Consider the following 22,535-nt stretch of genomic DNA (forward strand, 5'->3'; position numbering starts at 1 on the left):
TTATATGTGAAACAATAATCATGCATTATCCTTCTCTGAATATTTTTCATCTGCATTGAATTTTTCCTAAGATGAGGTGTCCAAAAGTAGTATGGATATTTTAGTACATCCAGACATCTAACTCTTTTTGTTAACTTTTTTATCCTTTGACACTTCACTGAAATGTCAAGGATGACTATTAATGACCCTGTCATACAAATCACAAATTGCATGTACTTAAACTTTAAAAAAATCTAAATGTCTTTCCTAAACATCTATCAGAATCTTCATATAATATGGTATGTGTACCTTATTTTGCTAGTATTCCTTGTATTTGTACCTGTGCATTTTATTAAGCATTAGCAATGTGTTTGTAACCTGTAGCACATTTCAGATGTAGTAGTAACTAGCACTGTGTAGTAGTAACTAGCACTGAAATGTGCTAGTAACCTGTAGCACATTTCAGATCACTTTACACTATTACAAATTTGTTTCATATCATTGGTCACAAAATCTGTCAGTTGAATACCCCAGTATAAATTTCTCTGTACGTTAGGGAAGCAGCTTGTCCCACTTCCACATTAATTTTGTTGAAGTCTGGTTGAACTCTGAAAAATAATAAAAATGGCATTTTGAAATTCTAGGTATATTACACTGAGGCAGGCCTGCACCACATTGGACAGTGCTACCAGCTGGTGCCATGAGAACACATTCTACCAATTTGCTTGTTTTGCCCACCCTTTGTGCCAAAAAAAATCATGTACTGTATCTATGGTTATCACTGGGTATACCCAGAACCATTCAGTGAATGGAGAGCAGCTCTTGGTAGCACCTCGGCCACATGCCAAAAGCAACAATGTGACATGTTTTTCATGATGTGTGCATGTTTAGTAAAAGTGAGTGGATGAGCATGTTTTCATAACCTTCCTACAAGATGTAAACATGCCCAGTAACTCCATGTCTAGATTTCTAAGCTTAAAAATAAAGATGTTATAATGGACAGGTCAACAAACTCTCCCAAGGCCACTGATATGAGCAGTTTTCTTGTAAATCAACATCAGTTACTTTGACAAGTATTATTTAGAATTTTAGCTAAGGCGTGATTGTAATTAAGCACCTCTAATACACAACCTACTACTCTATTTATGTGTTACCTGTGCAGATATTCTGGAGCTCAACTTTGCACTGCATCACCCTGTCTTCTGGTGGTGTAGTTCAAGACACAAATACAAAGTGCACCCAAGACCTCTGACATCTGTACTCTTTTGAATAAGCATCTCCAACAATAAATGGTACTGATGCATGGTGAGGAAGCCCAGAGTTTTCAGGGGTGGCCTATGGAGTGACAGCTACAAATTAATCTGCCTTCATGCACTAGAATCCCCAAGGCAGTTGAATTGTATACCTTGCCTGCCTTTCTTTACGGTTGAATCTTCTTTTGAGTACTGATGAGATATGACTCTAGCTACATATATTTTTGCTCAAAGAAATTGTATGCAAACCTTTTGGATTCTAACAGTTAAGAGTCTTGATTTTGTCACTGTTAACCAGTCAGTATATCAAATTTAATTCTGTTTTCACCCAGTGGGTCAGCTGCTCTCAGAACGAAGCAGAATGCATTTTTATATTATAATGGTTAAAGAAGCTGCTTTAAAATGTAGCTGTTTCTTATATCAGTAAACTACTTCTGCAGGCCTGGCCTCTGTGGTCTTGTCTACCCCATTGCAGTGGTGCATCCAGGGACCAGGGGGCTCGAGCATAACCTGGCCATATCTTGTCCCCTCAAATTCAAGCATTTTCCAAACCAGAAATGCAGGCTGTTCAGGGCTAGGTACCAGGTCCTACTCTCAGGGATCCTGGAGACCCAATATTCGTTAGACGTCCTATTAAGTTTTTTTTTATTTAAGTGGTATAATTTTTTTTTATTATTTACAGTGGTATGTATCTGGGAGAGCTGTAGGCTTTTACTGTTCACTCCTCGTATTTATTGATGATTAGATGTGACTTGGTTCAGAACACCATCCATCCAGCCTCCATGCTGCACAGAGTATGCTAGCTCAAAGACACTGTCTTAGTCTTTCTTACATGATAAAGAAGACATTTTTACATAGTGTTTTAGGTCCATTATGGATAACCTGAAGATTATGAATGAGTTTTTCAATGTTCTAAAGGAAGGAAGAATGCTTAGGAAGGAAGAATCAGTAGGACAACTATTTAGTATAGGCAATTTAAAATTTAAAAATCTTCATTATAAGGATTGCCAGAAAGTTGATTTTTATCAGTACCTAAATAATCCCAAAGCATTAATCCCCATATAAACTAAGGCCATACATACCCTTACAAACGTTTTATACATGTGAGTAACAGTACAGCTGTAAATGGTCCAACTGAATTCAATAGGTCTACTGACCTATGGTGTATCACTCACTTATGTGTTCTCAGCTTCAGAGCCTAGAGTCCATTACATTTTCAGTCTAAAGTACTAGACCTTTTTTGGAGTTGTTGTTGACAGGCAAAGGAATCAATATAAACTTTTACAAAATGACCTTAAATAATGGTCACTTGTCACTTTTTCCCCAAATCTGAATTGAGACAGCTCACCTACAACTCACCCTGAGTTTTGTTATCTTTTAAATCATTACAAGAAATACAGAATGGCAAAAAAGAAGACAGGTCAAAGCACTATTATATAACTACATGCACTAACATCTATATGACATACATTAACATTTATAAAAGTTATCAGAGAGATAATTTGTTAATTATTTAAATATATTTAAGTATACCCCCTCAACTAAAAGCTGATGATTTGATTTTTTGTCATCCTTAATCTTTTTTTTTTCTTATTTATAAAATGAAAAACTATACAGAATATTAATAAGGATCTCAGATGCTCATGAAAACTTATAAAATGTTTAACAAAAATAAGTTTCCAAAAATGGGATCTTTTTTAGGACATCCATAATGTAGAGTTATGTAGTAGTTATGGTGTGGTTTTCCTGAGACAACTAGCAGTCACTTCTCCTTTCCCATACATAAATGGCAGCCAGCAATAGCTAGAAACAAAAGACCCCTCTCCCAATCTCTGAATACAGTGACATTCATTCTCAGAGAAGCAGGGGCAGCTTTTTGAAAGCAGACTTCTTCAGTTCAACAATAACACACAATGAGTTATTGACTTGTTTATATATGGAGCTCTTTTCAGTAACTAACTCTGACTCCCCACAGTCTGGACAAATGATTGATTTCGTTGTTAGAAAAAGAGAAAGCTCTTGCACTAAACTCTGTAGTGCAAACTACTTTTTCCCCATTTGTTCCCCTACTGAATAGGACCTTATTAAAATGCACTTTCCAAAAAATACCTGCAGCTGGCCTTTATAAGCATGTTTTGTATATATAAATAAGTAATTTGTCCCACTCCTTTGTATGGTAACAAACCATTGGGGAATCTTGTCAATATATATGAAGGCTGATTGTCATACTGTTTATATTAAACTGTATTATTTATATTGATCTGCATATAAAGCATATTTCAGACTGCTTACTTATACATTTGTTATCTTCTAATGGGTTTATAAATATTAACATTTCAAAATTAATAGGCCTAAAGTTTTTTTTTTTAGGATGAATTGCTGAGACAGTAAATAGTTTGTTGGGGTATAGTCTCCATAGATTATGGATTATTTTATTATATCTGACGGAACTATACAAATTCTGTTAACAAAAATTGTTTATATTTTGAATTAATTTTTCCTCCATCTATCATGTTGGCATAAACCCAATTATATTTAATCCCTTGATAATTACACATCTTCAATTAATTCTTTGTGCACATTTATTGAAATGAGAATTGATCAGTCTAACTTCTACTATCTTTCAAGTTCTCTTTGTTTGTTCATTTCTTTTTTTAAATTAGCTTGGCTTTTTAGGTTCCATGTAATCATTGTACCCTTTTAAAATTTAAACATGAATTTGGTATTGTTTTTACGAAAACATATTTCTACACCTCCTAAAATGATGGCTTATTTAACCAACAACTTCACTATAAAAATAATTTCTGTGTGATTGGAAGGTGTGGGTCACTCCATATGATCCTTATGCTCAGTTAGTTGCAGAACCCTAATGGGAGTTTAACACCCAGCCATCTAGTATCCAACAGTTTTTAATGAAATTACTTTTGGGATACATCTTGCAGCTTAACAAAGTAGCTATTATTGCATGTTGGGCCTGATTCTCTACCTTTCATTTGAGTAATAATTTTAAACTGGGCAAACTAGGTTTATGCAATTTAATATATTTTAGGGGTTATATTATTATTTTAATACAATACATCATGTTTTCTACAAAGGAGTAACCGACTACTTAGCCTGCCATGTGGTAGAGAGTCTTATTTAGTGTATTATGTTTTTCTTACAGCCTTTTCCACAGGCTTAAAGGAAAGATTCATCTAGGTACTTAAGGTTTTTCAGAAAAAAACTAGAAAGTGAGGGAAATATGAACTTAAGGAGTTCTTAGGGTTGGCCTGTGGCTGTCAGATTTGCTTATTTTGATACTATTATTCTTGTTTACTGTTTTCTTTTTCTTTACATTTTATTTTCTCCAACTCTTTGTGGGAGTTTTTTTACCTTTCCTTTCTGTATTTCGTTGTTTTTCTTTCATTGTTTTTCCAAAGCCTTTTTTCAGAACATAGCTCTACATCTTCTTTTCTTTTCTTTTCTATCTTCTAATTTATATTCTCTTTGTTGCTTTCTATTTCCTTTTGGTTTTAGCCACTTCATGTTTATGCCTTTCATTTTTTACTTTTATTTTTTTTTCTTTTATCCCTCTTTTCAGTTTGCTTTTGGCTCACTTTTTAGTTTCTATTTTCTGTCTTTCCTCCTTATCTTTCATTTAGCCATTAAAAAAATAACAAGTAACCACACTATTGTTTGTTTATGAATTCAGGTTTGATGAGAGCAAAATAATACACACACATCTGCAGAGCTGAAGTCATATAATCCCTCTCTGCATAGCAGAGAGTGAATAAAAAGAAGAAAAAAATCCTATTTCAGTTACTCAATAATGTTTGGGCCTAGTCTATATTATGAATATTTTGAAAAAACTTTCCACCCATACTAAACATCAATTCAGTTCCACTTTGGTTAGAAGTGCTAGGAACTGTAGTATTAATGGGCCACCAGTAGCAACATATCACTTAATCCTGCTCAGTTCCAATCTGTTTAGCATAGCACATGGTAGCAGCATGTTTCATGTGCACTGAACCTCTCAACTTTGCTAAAATAAAGAAGAATGTAGTTTTTTCACATTCATAGTGTAAACTGGGTCTTTAAAAAGAAAGGTCAAAGAAATCACTCACCTCTTCCCACCCTATGAAAGCTTCTCCACATAAGCACAATGATCAGGCATGTGTCTAAGCAAAAGGAAGTGGCCTGGGAAAGAGTCACTCTTCAGTGTAATCATGTACCTTAACCCAACAGAAAATAATGCCAATCATGTCATCTTGAACTTCCACAAGGGCTTGCTGCCGGCTATCAGTTCCCTTTGGGAACTACTTAACAAGTCTTGCTGGCAAGTGGGAAGGACTTATCAGCTGTGTGAATTTCCTTATGAATCTTAGAATATTCATATATACAAGGGATTTTCTTTGTCTGTGCATTCAACTGTCAAAGTGCAGTCCCTCTGATGGAATGAACCGTCATAGTTCCATTGACTTGTTATACTAGGAGTATGGAGATCTGGTCCTATGCTTTTCCTTCCAATATGATTATTACTACTTTTTGTCAAAACAGATAAACAAATAAACCCCTCTGAATTGTATTCTGTAGAGCTGTTCATTTTCTGTCCTTTCCATATTTGGCACATTTATAATACTTGACAACTCAGAAGGGTGCTATGAATGGTGACCAAGATTAGTCGTGCAGGAAAATACTGTCTTAACTTTTAGTTGGCACAGCAACTTTTTGAAGTGTCTCTAAACTTTAAAAGACAAATGTTATTAGTGTTTTGGACATATTTATTCTGTTGGACAACTCACTCCTCTTTCTAATCCTATTGGTAGGTACCTACCTGTTGCCTGTTTGAAATTCAGGCACATACCAAAATAATTTTCAAACAGCAGACTCCACGGTGATAGGCATAGTACTAGAACAGGGGTGGGCAATTACTTGGGCCACTTAGGGAGTTTTGCTGAGCTGTTTGTTGATGCGGGTGCTGACCTGGCATGACAGGAGGGGTGAGGTGCTAACCCAGTGCAGCAGGTTGTGGAGCAGAGGAGGATTGATTCTATCCAGCCTGGGCCCATTCACCCTGCACCCACTACCAAGGGCACCAGACAGAGTGAGCAGGCAGGGTCTCCATTGAGACTGGCCCTGGACACCCATAGGCAGGGCAGGCTCGATTGCATGGATGGGATGTGGCTGCAGGTGGTCAGGAAGCAATGTGTGGGAGTAGAACAGGTGAGTGGGAGCTAGAGCTGGGGCTGGGATCATGGGGAGGTGACAGTGCAAGGCTGAGGCCTGGGACAGAGCCTCAATCCACTCCCTGCATCATGGCTTTGCCCTGAGCTTGGGCCCCAGCTCCACACAGTCACTGCCTCACAATCCTGGCACCAGACCTGCCCATCCATGCATCCATCCTGTTTCCAGATGCTGCTTCCCACGCATCTGTGGCCCCATCCCATCTACCCAGCTGAGCCCTCTGTGCTGGTGAGGGTCCCAGGCTGGTCTCCATGGAGACCCTGCCTGCTCACCCGCTCCATCTGGTATCCCAGGGGTGCGGGTGGGGTGGATGGGTCAAGGTGCCCACATAGCAGGGCCCAGTCTGGCAGGAGTGGTGACACTTGCAGCAGCAACCAGAGGGAGCTACCACTGCTGATGTTGCTGGAAAGCTGAATCTAGGTGCTGTGCTGCCTGAACCCTGCTACTTGCCTGAGGGCAGCGGGACTGGCTGCACATACTTTGACCTGGGATGCCCCCTGTGCCTGGGCTAGACAGGGCCAAGAGACCTGATACAGGCCAGATAACATCCCTTGGAAGGCTGGATCTGGCCTGCAGGCCACATTTTGCTCATCCCTGTACTGGAACCTGAAAAGAATAAAATAATAATTTAATGTAATCTGAGAAAGTGAGACCCAGTATGTGTATCTTTCATTTAAATTATGCCAAAAGGCAGAGATGTGCTTTGCATACATGACAGGAGAATTGTGCCCTAAAAGAAAAAGCGGCATATTATTATTATGTCTGGATACTTTAAGAAGACGTCATTAATGCTGCATAATAATTACTGAAGATGAAAATGCATTTCCTTGACTCAACTTCTGCTTTATTTGCAAACAAGTCTAATTTGACTTTTATTTAAATACAGATCTTTAGTATCTTTAAATATACTGTATGTGTATAAATTTGCATGTAAATTTAGACTGGATATTAGAATAGAGTTTCTAATGATCATATTAATGAAGTTCTGGAATAACCTTCAAGTAGGAATTGACTTTTCAAGTTCCATCCTGAAAGCATTTTACTTTATGTATGGTTACCTGAAACAGTAGACAACTTGGCTCAGTGACTTCAGAGATCCCTTTCTACCCTGTGCTCCAAGGTTCTTATTAATGGCTAAAAGCTTTTTCAAAATTCAGTACTCATATTCTTATTAGGTATCCAAAGACTTGCTCTTTTGTAATTAGAAACACATGAGGGCATCAAGGATGTGGTGTATCATGTGAAAGACATCATTACAGGCATTGTTAAATGTGCCCAATGTGAGTGACAGGCATAAAAGTGGTTTGATGATATGAGGCTTTCTTTATCATTAGCTTGTACGTTTCCCAAATAATTACCCAATTGCTTTCTATCCTTCCAATCTCACTGTTGCTACTCTTCCTTGAAGGCTGCTGGCTACACCTGTGTCCAGTTCTCTAGTAATGTTGTTGCTAGTCCTGGCCATTTTCAAGGGGCCTAGGCTAAGACGCAGAAGTGTTCCTAAGCAGAAGGCAAAAGCCTGTTTGTGAGTGACCATAGTGCAAACTTATGCAGATGTGACAGCTAACTTGGTTAGCAAAGTAAAGAAAGCCAGCAAACATCTAAATAAAACACAAGGCCTGAATGGAGTTAAGGGAGGTCCATACACTAAATAATCAAGATACACTATATCATAGCTTTATCTTAATATAATAGTAGTAGTCAAATGTATTAAATGTTATTTTGCTATAATAGATATATTTTAAGATGCTTATATAACTTGTTAAAAAAAAATCAGCTTTCTCAGAGACAACCATAAACTAAAGTAAAAAACCAAAAAGCCAGATGAGCACTGAGCAGCACTCCACAATGGAGAAAGAAAGGAGCTGCCACACAGTCCACTTCCACCCTGAATTCAGTAGGTCCCTACTAATCTCCTTTATCTTGCAGGTTCTCCCTGCACATCCTCCTGCCAGTTGGCAGAGGGGCCTTGCCACTCGCTCCTGATCGGCAGTGTGACAGGAGTATTTTTACTGGAGCCTTTCTATTGGTGGCTTCACCCTCCTGTTATGGCCAACCGCCTGCTTACTCTCCTGCCATGCCTTGATCTTAATTGATTAATTGACTGATGTAATTAGTGGGAGGCTGCCCACTTTATGTGCCCTGGTGCCAGGGGGTGCTATCTGTGGCTCCTTTTCCACCCGTACACTGTAGCCCAATCCTTGCAGATGGTACTGATGTAGTTTTTGACCTGGGCCCTGTTGTGGCTTGGCCCTATCCTTTACCTCCTTGGGGCTTCTCGCCGCCCCCCACCCTTGCTCTGGGGCTTCTCACTCCTTGTGGCCCTCTCTCCGGGCTCCTTACTGCCCCCCTTGCTCTGGGACTGGGGCCAATGCACCCCAAATGCTGCTTCCTCTCTGGCACCAAGGTCCCCATGCTACCATATACCCTATGAGGCCTCCAACCCCTAATAGCCTCACCCGGTCCTCTGGTTAAAACAGTAAACACAAAAACACAAAGCCCCTGGGCTATAACATAAAAACCTGGACTGTCCAGCCAAACAACATTCAGTCCCTACCGGGAAAACACTCCAACCCCAGCAGTGACCAGAGGATACTCACACAGTCAGAGTTCTCCCCTCCAACTGTACTAGCTGAGCCCCTCCTCCCTCGTTCACCAGAGGGAAACTGCCCTCCTGGCCCCCTGCCTGGGCTTATATGGGCCAGGCCCTGCCCCTTCCTGTCAGCTAGCCCCACCGGTTGCCCTAGCAACCAGCACCTGTGACTGTGGCTGCCCTGGTGACTGGCAGCTGAGTCTTCCCCTTCTTGTCACCAGGGGTCTCACCCGAGCTGTTCTTCTGCTCTCAGGTGCAGGGCACCTGAGTGTTCCGCGACAGGCAGGTAGGCAAAAATCATGGTTTAAAATATAGTGCTGTTTTTGCCTCCTGGCTAGTCAACAGCAAGCAGCAGGGCATCAGGGCCCCTCAGCCAATCAGCAGCAGGTGGGGGGTGCATAGGGGAACCCTCAAGATTAAAGAAGCTCCCACACAGCCCATTCCTGCCATAATTTTGGTAGGTCCCTAGAGATAAGAAAGCCTCCTTTTTTCTGTTCCAGGAGTATAAATCCTAGTTAATTGATACCTTCTGAGTCTACAAGAGATCTGGTTTAGACCAGTTCTAAAAGTTTCAGTGAAACAAAGAAATTTAAATAAAACCAATTAGTGATAATTTATTAGACTATTAGAACCAGCCATCTATAAATATTGGGCATAGACTGGAGGGAAATTTTAGATCTCATCAAATTCAAGAAGATTCGCTGCCAGTCTATGTACCACCCTCCTCCCTTCTCTTGAGTCTCTCGTCAGTAAAAGTGAGAATCTCTGTTGTCCTGTCATGGGTAGCCAGATAAACTTTGGGATAAATGTTTGTTTTTATGTTTTAAAGTGAAAGCAAATAAAAGGTTGGGCTGTAATGTAGACCTGTTTCTCCCATTTTTATTAGTAGCCTAGCAACAAGGTTACCTGTAATCTGCATAACAGTATGGCCTCCACTAGTAACTTCCCACCAAACCATTATCTTGTGCAGAAAATTGGACTACTATGTAATGGTACATGACAGTCCATTTTACTTTAACATCAGTTAAATTAATCAGTAATCAGTTACCCCAAAGTCTGGGATTCCACTAAGGTTAATGGCTAAGTCTTCCTGACTTCAGTTGTCCTGGATTTTACTCAGTAAGTTCCCACAACCCAGTGATATTAAAAGACAAGGTGCTATACTATCATAATCTGTTTAGAACCTTTTTCCTTTCATACTTTCATGAAGATCTAGAAGGAGGCAAAAAACTCTTTTGGGAAAACTACAGCATCCAAGAGGAAACTTAATGCAGAGGTAGTTTCTTTTTTCTTAGCATTATTATGGCAGTAACATGAGGTCACTGTCATAGCTGGAATTTTTTAAAACTGAGAGATTTGATTTTTAAATAAGATGTATAGTAACGAGTAACTGCAAAATATCAGGTTCCCCAAAGATGCATATTGTCATTATTATCATCACCATTATCATTATTGTTCTCTTATCTTCTTTCTTCTTTTTCACTTTTGTTCTTGCGTTATAACAGCCATTGGTGTATGTGCAGAATATAGCAAGCCATAAACAGTCAAACCATGTTTACATACTTGCCGGAAAAAAAATCACAAACATAATCCTTTCAGGTAATCCTTACCTGAAGGAGCACAACGTTTTAAATGAATGAAATGCTTTACTCCATTTCCAGCATTCTTAATGCCTTCACCAGCAACTTTAAGCACCATATTTTCTTGCATGCAACATGTCCTTTTTTTTCCCGAAACCAGCTGCTGGAAATTGGATTGCACATTATTTGTGAGGAAATGCAACAACAGCAGTTTCTGCCCCATAAGCTTCAGCTGGGTAAAAGTGAAAATAATGTCTGCCCTTGATTCGCAGGGAGCAGAACAGTGAGCAGGCTCAGGTCCCTAGCTGCTGCTACTCAGTTACTTACTGCCAGGAAAGATTATTTTTCTTCATTCTACCTTGCAAAAACAAGATGCATATATTATTTTGGGATGTATTATATACAAGAAAATATGGTATAATCAAATCTTCTTGAGGTACCACATCATTTGCACTTTTGTGACCAGGTTGTGATATTCTCTTAGGTGCTGTGCACAGTATAATCTCCTGGGATAGCAATATTAATGAGTAGTTCTGTCCTGGTCTTCTTATCCACAAGATTGTATTGCATGATACAGTCTACAGTGGATGTTGTGTCCCAATAATTTATTTTTTTTATCTTTCAGGATGGCTGGCAGCTTGTATTTATAGTAAGCTTATGGAGTTGATCAACTTTTTGTTAATAGACAATTATGTTGTGTTGTGCCACTTGGTATATTTCAATTAAACATTCCAATCAAATGGAAAAGAAAAGGCACAATGAAACACCTCCTCTCTTTCTTTTTATTATTACTGTATCTTGATTCTAATATATAGTTCATGGACAATAACAATTGAAAAATCACATGATATTTTGATATTTTTATGTTGCTATTTTCTTCATCTTTGTCTAAGCTATGGAGGTAATACCTCCCACTTACTTGAAGTCCATACTTCTGTCAGAGGACCAAGTACATTATTCTGTCAACTCTATCATAACATACTTCATATACAGCTCCAGACATCTTAGTATGACTGATTCATCATCACCCTTGTTGTTGTTGTCATCATCATCATACTATATATGTCATAGAAATTGCTTTGCCAACTTAACTATTATAGAAAAAATAACTTTGGCTGTGTGAAATGTTTAGGTCACTCATTCTAAAGGAGTTTTCATATAGACATATGAAATATTGTGTGTGTGTGTGTGTGTGTGTGTGTGTGTGTGAATACTGTCAAGCCATAAATTTATTTCACCTGTCACTACTTTGGACACCAGCACAGTTAAATATTGTAAGTATATATTATATACTACATATTATATACGCCTAAATCAGACCTATCCCAATAATGGTTTATAACATATGTATTTTCAAATAGTCACAAAATAAATGTCTGATATGAATGAACATGTCTATAGAACAATATTATTTAAACCTTAATTTAAGGTTTAAGTAACTATGGCTCAGGTCCCTAGCTATGATAACTATGGTATGTAATCAAAAAGCATTTGATGCACATTTCAAGTAATTTGTATATATTTTTCAGCTGGATTTTGCCATTGATGGTCAGAAAGGGAACATCACTGAGAAAGGCATTCTTTCAATGACAACAGAAGAATTGTACTTAGAATACGAAGAAGTGAGTGTATTATATAAGTTATATTTTATTTACCTTGCAGTAAAATATATTATTTGTTATTTAATATGAAGCTGGTTTAAATCTCTGTATTTAAATAGAAAAAAGTTTCCCTAGTAGTCTGTTACTTACTAGTGTGTTAACTTATTTGAAAGCATTTATAATACTAATCTCCTAATACATATGGTGAGTTCAGCTTCCTTAACCCCCAAATTTACTACTGCTTCCTTCTGTTATTATACCAAGCATCAGTGCCAGATGGCAATTATCCCACTTGGCTATGTATCGAACATGCATTAATACATCTCTTTTCTCCTTCATGTGAACTGGATTGTACTTTCTTTTAAAACTTACAAAGTGATGGCAACACAAATATGACCCTGTTTTAAATTTCACTGCCATTGCATGAGGATTTTGTTTTTAGAGTTAACTCAACCCTTCTTATCAGAAATAATATTTTGGGAACTCTAAAATGGGACAATCCATTCTAGCTGTATTAAACGATTAGGTTTAGGATTAAACCAAACAAGTCCTGCATTAAATCATACTTTTGGCAATATCTGAAATGAATATGTACCTTATACTGCCTTTTTGGAAACTCTGTGTGATATTTGAAGAGATGAGTGCAACCAAATAATTTTATTTAAATATGGATGCTCCTTTACTATCTGAAATTTTCATACCAGGACTGAAACAGATACAAATAAGACCTCAGAAACTCTCAAAAGCCTTTGGTACTTTTCTTATGTTATTTCTGTATGTAAATGACTTTTTTTTGAAAAGTGGAAATATTGTTCATTTCCAAAGATCAAAAACTAATTTAATATCTGAAATGGTAGCCTTTGGAAGACTCACATACATATGGTGATAAAAGCTCACTAGGTGTGTCTACATGTGCAATTATGGCACATGAAAAAACTGTGGAGGTTATTGCTCTGGAGTTTATTGCTCCCAGGTGCTCCTGGGAGCAATAAGCTGCTGAGCAATAAGCTCCACAGTTTATTCATGAATAGCACATTGAGCCGGGGTGGAGCAGCCCTGACTGGCAGTGGGCTCAGGGGGTCAGGCTGCCAGCCTGGGACTGCTCCCTCTGGCTCAAAATGCTGTGGAGGTGCTGGCTGGGACATGAGGGTGCTTCTGTGTGGGGCTAGCCAGCAGGCAGCCTCTGCACTGAAAACCCCTTATGCTCCAGCCAGCCAGGGCAGTATCTACACATGTGGTGCTGTGGAGTTTTTTACCCTGCAGCAGCATAGTACTTGTATTTACTATTCTATAAGTACTGTTCTGCTGAGGAGTAAATAATTTTATTTCAGCCTAATAGCAGCACACATGTACATGGCGAGATGTTTACTATGTAGCTAGTCAACTGAGCAGTAAATGTCTTGTCTAGACGTACCTGCTGTGTTTCAAGATATAGGAACTTCTTGTGTCTTAATCTTTATTTTTCTTTATTTGGCATCAAAAATTATATATTATACATATATACACATACACATGTATACCTATGTATACATACATACGTTCACACATACAAACATACATATATATATACACACACACACACACACACACTTCCAACTTACCCCCCACATACTTGAATATATGTATATATAAGATACTTTACCAGATAATTTTATTTTACTAACAACTGTCTCACTATTCTTTCTTTCCTTGGTTCCTCCTATATTTGTGCCAAATGATACTTTTCTTTTCCTGGGTGATCGCCTTAGTCCTTTCTCTTCTACTTACCATTTTTCTGAGGTAGAGGAAGTTGGTTCCAGACCCTAGCCGCCCTGACCATGAAGTAGCGCCTCCTGATATCTAACCTAAACTTACCCTCTGCCAGCTTGTGACCGTTATTCCTGGTCATTCCAGGCGGTGCTTGGGGGAACAGTGACTCCCCCAATGCCTGCTGGTCCCCTCTGACTAGTTTGTAACAGGCCACAAGATCCCCCCTCAGCCTTCTCTTTTGGAGGCTGAACAGGTTCAGGTCCCGTAGCCTCTCCTCATGGGGACTGGCCTGCTGCCCCCTGATCATGCGAGTGGCCCGCCTCTGGACCCTCTCCATGCTGTCCACATCCCTCTAGAAGTGCAGTGCCCAGAACTTCTAGTGGGTGGGGGATCACCTCTTTGGACCTGCTTGAGATGCATCTGGATGCATGACAAGGTGCGGTTGGCCTTCCTGACTGCATCCCCACACTGCTGGCCCATGTTCATCTTGGAGTCAATGATGACTCCAAGATCCTTTTCCGCCTCTGTGCTGACAATAGGGGAGTTCCCTAACCTGTAGGTATGGTGCCGGTTCTTCCTCCCCAGGTGCATCACCTTGCACTTGTCTGTGTTGAATCCCATCCTATTCTCATCCGCCCCTTGTAACCTGTCTAGGTCTGTTTGTAGCCTGTTGCTTCCTTCTAGTGTGCCCACGTTCCCCCACAGCTTTAGGTGTCATCACCAAATTTGAACAGGGTACTTTTTACCCCCTCATCCAAATCACTGATGAAGATGTTGAACAGTGCGGGCCCGAGGACCGAGCCGTGAGGAACCCCACTGCCCATGTCCTTCCAGGTTGAGAAGGACCCATCCATTACCACCCTCTGGGTGCAGCCCTCCAGCCAGTTGGTGACCCATTTGACTGTGTGGGTGTCTACACCACAGCCCCCCAGTTTCTTAATGAGAAGGAGGTGAGAGACTGTGTCGAAAGCCTTCCAGAAGTCCAGGAAGACTATGTGCACTGCTACCCCTGCATCTAATGATTTGGTGATCTGATCGTAGAAGACCACCAGGTTGGTCTGACAGGACCTTCCACTGATGAACCCATGTTGGTTGCCCCTAAGCATGCAGTCCCCTGCTGGCCCCTCCTGGATGTGTGCCAGAATAATTTTCTCAAACAGCTTGCCTAGGATTGAGGTAAGACTAACTGGCCTATAGTTTCCTGGGTCCTCCTTCCTGCCTTTTTTGAAGACGGGTACCACGTTGGCCCTCTTCCAGTCCTCCGGCACCACTCCAGAGCACCACGAATGCTCATAAAGCCATGCCAGGGGTCCTGAAATGACCTCAGCCAATTCCTTTAGAACTCTAGGGTGGAGATCATCTGGACTGGCAGACTTGTATACGTCCAGCCCCTCCAAAAGCTCTCTAACTAAATCTTCACTAGCCCTTGGCCCAGGTGTGCCTCCCCCGGGGCCCGAGGGGGGCCCAGCAGGGAGGTGGCTGTTCTGGTCCCTACTTAGGAAGACAGAGGCAAAGAAATCGTTAAACATGTTAGGTTTGTCATCTGGTGTGATGACCAGATTTCCTGACGTGTCCTGCAAGGGCCCCACATTACCCGGGACCTTCTTTTTGCCCCCTATGTATTTAAAAAAGGACTTCTTTTTGTCCTTAATCTGGGAAGCTAGTCCTAGTTCCATCTTTGCCTTGGCCTTCCTAACTACCCCCCTACATCCCCAAGCAACTGCAGAATAGTCCTCCCTAGCGATGACCCCTTCTTTCCACTGGGTGTACGCCTCCTTTTTAGCAAGGAGCTTACATTAGCTTTAGAGGAGCTAGGTTTTCAACCTAAAAATATTATTTGATATGCAGTGTTATTTGATAGCCAGATGCCTATCCAGTCTTCTGTTAAAGATCCCCAAGGTAGGGGAGAGCACCACCTCTCTTGGAAGCCCATTACAAATGTTGGCGACCCTTACAGTGAAGAAGTTTTGCCTGATATTTAGCCTAAATCTGCTGTCAGTTTGTGACCAATGTTCCCTGTTACCACAAGAGGTGCCCTAGTGACAGATCCTCTTTGTTCCCTGTTCATGAGGGCATCTCTTGGGGTAACAAGGGTCCATGTGAATGAACACTTCTCTCCATAGAAATCCCAGCTGCTCTAACTGAGATCCCCTGAAGGCATAAAGATCCAGCCTCTTGTATGCAATTGGAGGTTTGGGACCTCTGTTTATACATACTCAGTTCTACAGTTTTCCTGGTCTTGGGGAACACTCCTTAAATTTGTCCTTAATATATTTTATAATATAGAATTCCTCCTAGCCATAATGTTGACACATAAAAGTGTCTTCACTGTAGTGAAATAATGTAACATCCACCATAAAGCTTAGTTACTTCCTTTTGCTTTCATTTGAATTGTATTACTACTCTAAAGAAAAATGTTAACAAAGTTCTTTCTTTTCAGGGAAAAAAACTGTAGTTTACAATGTCAAGACATAGTGAGCTAATCATAAGATTCTGCAGGAAATATTGTAATGAAGAACTATTAAATCAAACCATTTCCTCACAACGGCTCATGCTGAGAAGTTGACAGCGTATTCTATAAATGAAATAATAATACAAAATTGGTGCCAGGCAAAAGTGGACAGGATTTCCATGTAGATTTGTAGATGTAAAAAAGCCGTTATTCTTTCAGAATAGAAACTTATCAACCAATATATTTTATTGCAGTAACATTGGTAAAAGAACATGTAAATATCATAAAGCTTAAGGTATTATAAATCTAAATATAGTTATATAAATTATGTTTTGTTTTTTCTGTCAATTAGCTGTACGTAACATCAGTTTATCTTTGTTTTCTTTACTTTTTCATCCAGAGCCTTTTCTCTTAGGATTTAGGGACCTAACTATGATCCTATTCCAACCTCTTTAAGTCCTTAACATTTCATCAATGCGTCTATTTTTGTAACACACTGGGCATGTCTAAATGTGCTCCTGACTGCACACTTGGTACTGTGCAGTCATTTAATACTTGCTAAAGCAGTACTGTGCAGTCCCGGCAGTGCATGGTTGTTTTTAGATGCTATGTTGAAATAGTGATGAGCTACAGTGATGTGGCTGGTTGCTATGGTTTGTGCCTGCTGTTGCTACATTGCCATAGCACAGGGGTGGGCAATTATTTTGGGCAGAGGGCTGCTTACTGAGTTTTGGAAAGCCATTGAGGACTGCATAACAGGCAGCCGGGGCAGATAAATATTAATTTTTAAACTTTTTAGGGGCTTTGTGGGCCGGATAGAATGGCCTGGTCAGCTGTATCTGGCCTGCTGGCTGCATTTTGCCTACCCCTGCCTTAGCAACATGCTATGTTGTCATAGCTTGTCACTATGGTAACATAGTGTCTCATGTAGGCACACTGACTGGCTACACCTGTCTGTGTACTTTAATATGCATTAGCCTATTTTAATGCACGTTAAAGTATCATGTAAAAAGTTGTGCTTTTACATAATGCACATTAAAATAGGTTAATGTGCATTAAGCATCACTTGAAGAGCACGTGCCTTAGTTAATGTGCATTAAGCCAATCTAATTCATATTTTTGTAGTACCTCACAGTGGAGAGTGCCTGTACACCAGCATGGAGGCTGCTCCATTGTAATTACAGTGTGTCAGAGCAGACTCAATTGAGTCTGCTGAAGCACAGTAATTACTGTACTCCAGCAACCTCCTGTGTCTTGTGTATCAGCATGAATGAGCTTTAGTTCAAGTACCCCGCCACCATTTTTAAGCACAGGACACTGATACATGAGACGCTGTGGCACTTTAATTAGAGTAGCTCTCAGAGCATATGTAAAAGTGGCCAGAGGTACTAGATTTTATGAGCACTAACATGTAGATGCACTAGCTATTATCTTAGCCATGTGTAGGTTATAAAAAATAAGGGAGAAAGAGGATCCAGTCATTTACTTCTTTAAAGTACAGGTTGCTGTACTTTACAGATGCCTTACTGAGAATGCAGGAACAAACCATCCTGATGTGCAGGAAGACTAGCAAATATGACTGTCCCATGGGCACAGGCCCAGAAAAGGGGGAAGCCTTGCTCAGAGGCAAACCCCAGGCAGAAAGAAGAAAAAATAACAACTTACCTGTTGCAGGGACTGGGAAGAGCGGGAAAATGCATGGTGATGAACTGCCCATGCAATTCGTCACTCAAACCTATATTCAGCTGAGGCCAGGTGACATCACAAGGAGATACCACCCAGCGGAAATAAGAAGCACCCCTAAAGGCACAGGAGGGGTGCTGAGGAGTGGAGGAGCTGCGGGAGACTGCGGCATGCTGCTGCAGCAGGAAGCAGTGGCAGCAGAAGCAGCCATGGCAGAAACAGCGGCTGAAGTGACAGCAGCAGCAGAAGCAGTAGCCACAGCAACCAGCGCCACGAAGAAAGCCCCGCCAGGAATAGAGGTCTGCTGGGAATCAGGGGGGCCGACTGGAAGACCGAGGAGGGCTGAGATGGTAGGAGCTGCAAGGTGTCCCTGCGGGGAAGACTGACGGGGGACTGACAGGACTACTGAGGAGGGCAGCAGTAACCGTGCTGATAATCAGCACAGGAACCCTCAGTAGAGGCAACGAGTGTCGCAGCTCCAGGGTGGAGGAGGACGCTGGAGAGAAGGGGAGAGAAACCCCAGTTGGGGGTGAAAGCCGGGATCTAAGCCCGGGGGCGTGTGAGACTAGGGGTGTTAGGGGTCAGGAGGGCCTGAGACTCCCTCCTATGGGCGTTCCCTGTTTAGTCTTTTTTCCTGTTGTCAAGTTCCCTTGGCAGTCATGGTAGCAGCGTCTTGATTTTGGTTTTATGCCATGTCACCTTAGGGTGAGGGGCTTGCAGTGAAGGTATTACTTATATTCCCCTTTAGGATTGGTCCATTTTCCACCCCTAGCAAGACTGGGTTAGCATAGCCCTTAGCGCTAGGCCAAGGCAGATGGGACTTGGTCTAATAATGAGGACACAACAGCGAGGGGACTTTGTGAAGGCTAATGGCCTCAGACGTGGGCAGCACAAGGAAGACAGGCCCAAGGGCCAACGGTGACCAGTTCTTTCAGGTCCAGAGAGGGTCCAGGGGTCCTCACCAGCAGGAGGAGTGGCAGAGGCCCAGGGAAGACATCAGCAGGGGGTGACTACAAGAAAGGATTAGGAGGCCCATCTCCAATGTTTCATAGTTTCATAGTAGCTAGAGTCGGAAGGGACCTAGATAGATCATCTAGTCCGACCCCCTGCCTTGGCAGGAAAGAGCAGGGTACGGTTGGCCTTCTTGACTGCCTCCCCACACTGCTGGCCCATGTTCATCGTGGAGTCAATGACGACTCCAAGATCCTTTTCCGTCTCCGTGCTGGCAAGAGGGGAGTTCCCCAACCTGTAAGTGTGGTGCTGGTTCTTCCTCCCCATGTGCAACACCTTGCACTTATCAGTGTTAAACCCCATCCAATGTTGGCGCATGGCTGGGGTGTAGGGGAGGTTGGAGCCCTGTGAATGCCCACCAAGATGTGGGACCGCACTGGAGGCATCCTCCGAGAGGACCCCCTCCACTGAAGTAACACTCAAAGTCATGGCAGGCAAGTTTGGGGGTCACACTGAAGATAACTGAGGTACCCTCCAGGGCCTACACGAAGACTCTTGGAGGGCCAGAGCAGCGGATTGGGCGAAGGTGGTGTGAGAACGTACCATCAAAAGGAGATGGGCACAATGGCAGAAGACCAGCTTGGCTTAGCAGGGAACTCTTCAGTAAACTAAATCACAAAAAGGAAGCTCATAAGAAGTGGAAGCTTGAACAAATAACTAAGGAAGAATGAAGGAGCATTGCTCGGGCTTGTAGGAATAAAGTCAGGAAGGTCAAAATGCAATGGGAGTTGCAGCTAGCAAGGGATGTGAAGGGTAAAAAGAAGGGCTTCTAAAAGTATGCCAGTAGCAAGAGTAGGATCAGGGAAAATGTAAGTCCCTTACTGAATGAGGAAGCAACCTTGTGACAGAGGATGCAGAAAAGGTTGAAGTGCTCAGTGGCTTTTTTGCCTCAGTCTTCACAGGCAAGGTCAGCTCCCAGACTACTGCACCGGGCATTGGGGAGGAGGGGACAGTTTGGGGAGGAAGGAAGCAGACAGGGGCAAAAGAACACATTAGGACTATTTAGAAAAGCTGGACATATAGAAGTCTATAGGGATGGCCAGGATGCACCCAAGGGTGATGAGGGAGCTGGCTGATGTGATTGCAGAGCTGTTGGCCATGATTTTTGAAAACTCATGGCAATCTGGAGAGGTCCCAGGTGATTGGAAAAGGGAAAACGTAGTGCCTGTATTTAAAAAAGGGAAAAAGGAGGATCCAGGGAACTACAGACCAGTCAGCCTTATGTCAGTCCCTGGAAAAATCATGGAGCAGATCCTCAAAAAATCCATCTCAAAGCACTTGGAGGACAAGAAGGTGATTAAGAACAGTCAACTTGATTTGCCATGGGCAAGTCATGCCTGACCAACCTGATTGCCTTCTATGATGAGATGACTGGCTCTGTGGATGTGGGAAGACAAGTGGATGTGGTATTCCTTGATTTTAGCAAAACTTTTGATATGGTCTCCCACAGGCAAGCTAAGGAAGTACAGGCTGGCTGGCTGAATGGACTGTAAGGTGGATAGAAAACTGGCTGGAGCATTGGACCCAGAGGGTAATAATTAACAGGTCAATGTCTCATTGGCAGCCAGTATCAAGTGGAGTGCCCCAGGGGTTGGGGACCCTCAGCAAGTTTGCAGATGACACCAAGCTGGGGAAGTAATAGATACATTGGAGGGTAGGGCTAGGATTCAGAGTGACTTAGACAAATTGGAAGATTAGGCCGAAAGGAATCTCATGAGATTCAACAAGGACAAGTTCATAGTCCTGCACTTAGGACAGAACAATCCCATTCACCAGTACAGGCTGGGGACTGACTGGCTGGGCAGCAGCTGTGGAGAAAAGGACCTGGGGGTTACAGTAAACAATAAGCTGAATATGAGCCAGCTGTGTGCCCTTGTTACCAAGAAGGCTAATGGCATACTGGGCTTCATTGATAGGTGTGTTGCCAGTAGGTCCAAGTGATTATTCCCCTCTATTCAGCACTGGTGAGGCCACATCTGGACAATTGTGTTCAATTTTGGGCCCCCCACTACAGAAAGGATGTATAAAATGTAAAATTTTCTTGTATAAAATATTCCTGTGGACAAATTGGAGAGAGTCCAGCAGAGGACAACAACTGGTTTGTGGGCTGGGGGACATGACTTCTGAGGAGAGGCTGAGGGAACTGGGCTTATTTAGTCTAGAGAAGAGGATACTGAGAGGGTATTTAATAGAAACTTTCAACTACCTGAAGGGGGGGTCAAAAGAGGATGGAGCTAGACTGCTCTCAGTGGTGGCAGATGACAGAACAAGGAGCAACGTTCTGAAGTTGTAGCAAGGGAATTGTAGGTTAGATATTAGGAGGGTAGTAAAGTACTGGATCAGGTTACCCAGAGAGGTGGTGGAATCTCCATCCTTGGAGGTTTTTAAGAACTGGCTAGACAAAGCTTTGGCTGAGATGATCTAGTTGGGGATGGTCCTGCTTTGAGCAGGGGGTTGGACTAAATGGCTTCCTGAGGTCCTTTCCAACTCTGATTAAGGTAGAGTAAAAAAGGAAAGATTAATTGAGTCTAATTAGCATGCTCCAGCAGCTCATATATCAGTATTCCTGTGCTTCAAAATGGTAGCAGGGGCATTCAATGAGGTTTAGTTAAAGCACCCCACCTCCATTTTGAAACACAAGGAGGCTGATACATGAGGTGCCGTGGGCACTTTAATTAGAGCAGCTCTTGAAGCCACTCTAATTAAAGTGCCCTCCCCCTCTCACTCCCCCCCACAACCCCACAGAGCATATGTAAAAATGGTCTTAGGTGCTAAAGTCGACTGGTGCCTAATGGATAGAATAGGTTCTGGCCCTTTCTTTCAATAGGTTAATTTAACCCAATATGTAGATAGATTCCAGTCCTGGCCTGCTTACCTGATGGAGCCAGTTGTTCCTTCTAGAGTTAAATTAAGATTTTTAGACCTGCCATGATGAGCCTCTAGTATTAAAAGATAATTAAAAAGCCTTGTATGATCAACAAGGCAGGTTTGGAGGTGACACAGGAGGCCTCCAGGGAATCTGAAAGAGTATCACAGTGGTGGATCAAACTAAAATAACAGGGAGCTGGCTTGAAAGATGGAGAATCTAAGGAGAGACAGCTGACGTAACCTTGGGACACTCAGGGTGCTGACAGACATGCAGGTCCCCAATCTAACTCATGATGCTTCACGTAAAGCAGCACCAGGTATTTGCCTGTTGGGTTGGGAGTGGGGTGGAATCAAGCTTGCCTGCCTGTCACTGATGCAGCCCTGCCCACACATCTCTGGTGTTGTCTGCAGGAAGGATGGGGATAGGGAAGCTGCTGGCTAGCAGTTTCCCAGCCTGAGTTGGAGGGGTGGGGGGGCCTTCAATCCCCGCCACTCCATCTCCCCTCTCCCTCTTCTCCCTCCTCCCTCCCTTCCTGAAGGCAG

At 41.9% G+C, this 22,535-nt stretch overlaps 1 protein-coding gene across 1 annotated transcript in view; it reads left to right on the plus strand.

Annotated features, from left to right (window-relative positions):
- Positions 1–22,535, plus strand: part of DCDC1 (doublecortin domain containing 1) — a 500,455-nt gene that overhangs the window by 186,800 nt on the left and 291,120 nt on the right. Inside the window, exon 10 of the mRNA XM_090034627.1 lies at positions 12,158–12,250. Within this exon, the coding sequence (XP_089890753.1) occupies positions 12,158–12,250 (93 nt within the window). The remainder of the gene's footprint in view (positions 1–12,157; positions 12,251–22,535) is intronic.

This window comes from Crocodylus siamensis, chromosome 2 (genome assembly GCF_052110815.1).
Source record: "Crocodylus siamensis isolate JL-2025a chromosome 2, ASM5211081v1, whole genome shotgun sequence".
In the NCBI taxonomy this organism is placed as follows: domain Eukaryota; kingdom Metazoa; phylum Chordata; order Crocodylia; family Crocodylidae; genus Crocodylus; species Crocodylus siamensis.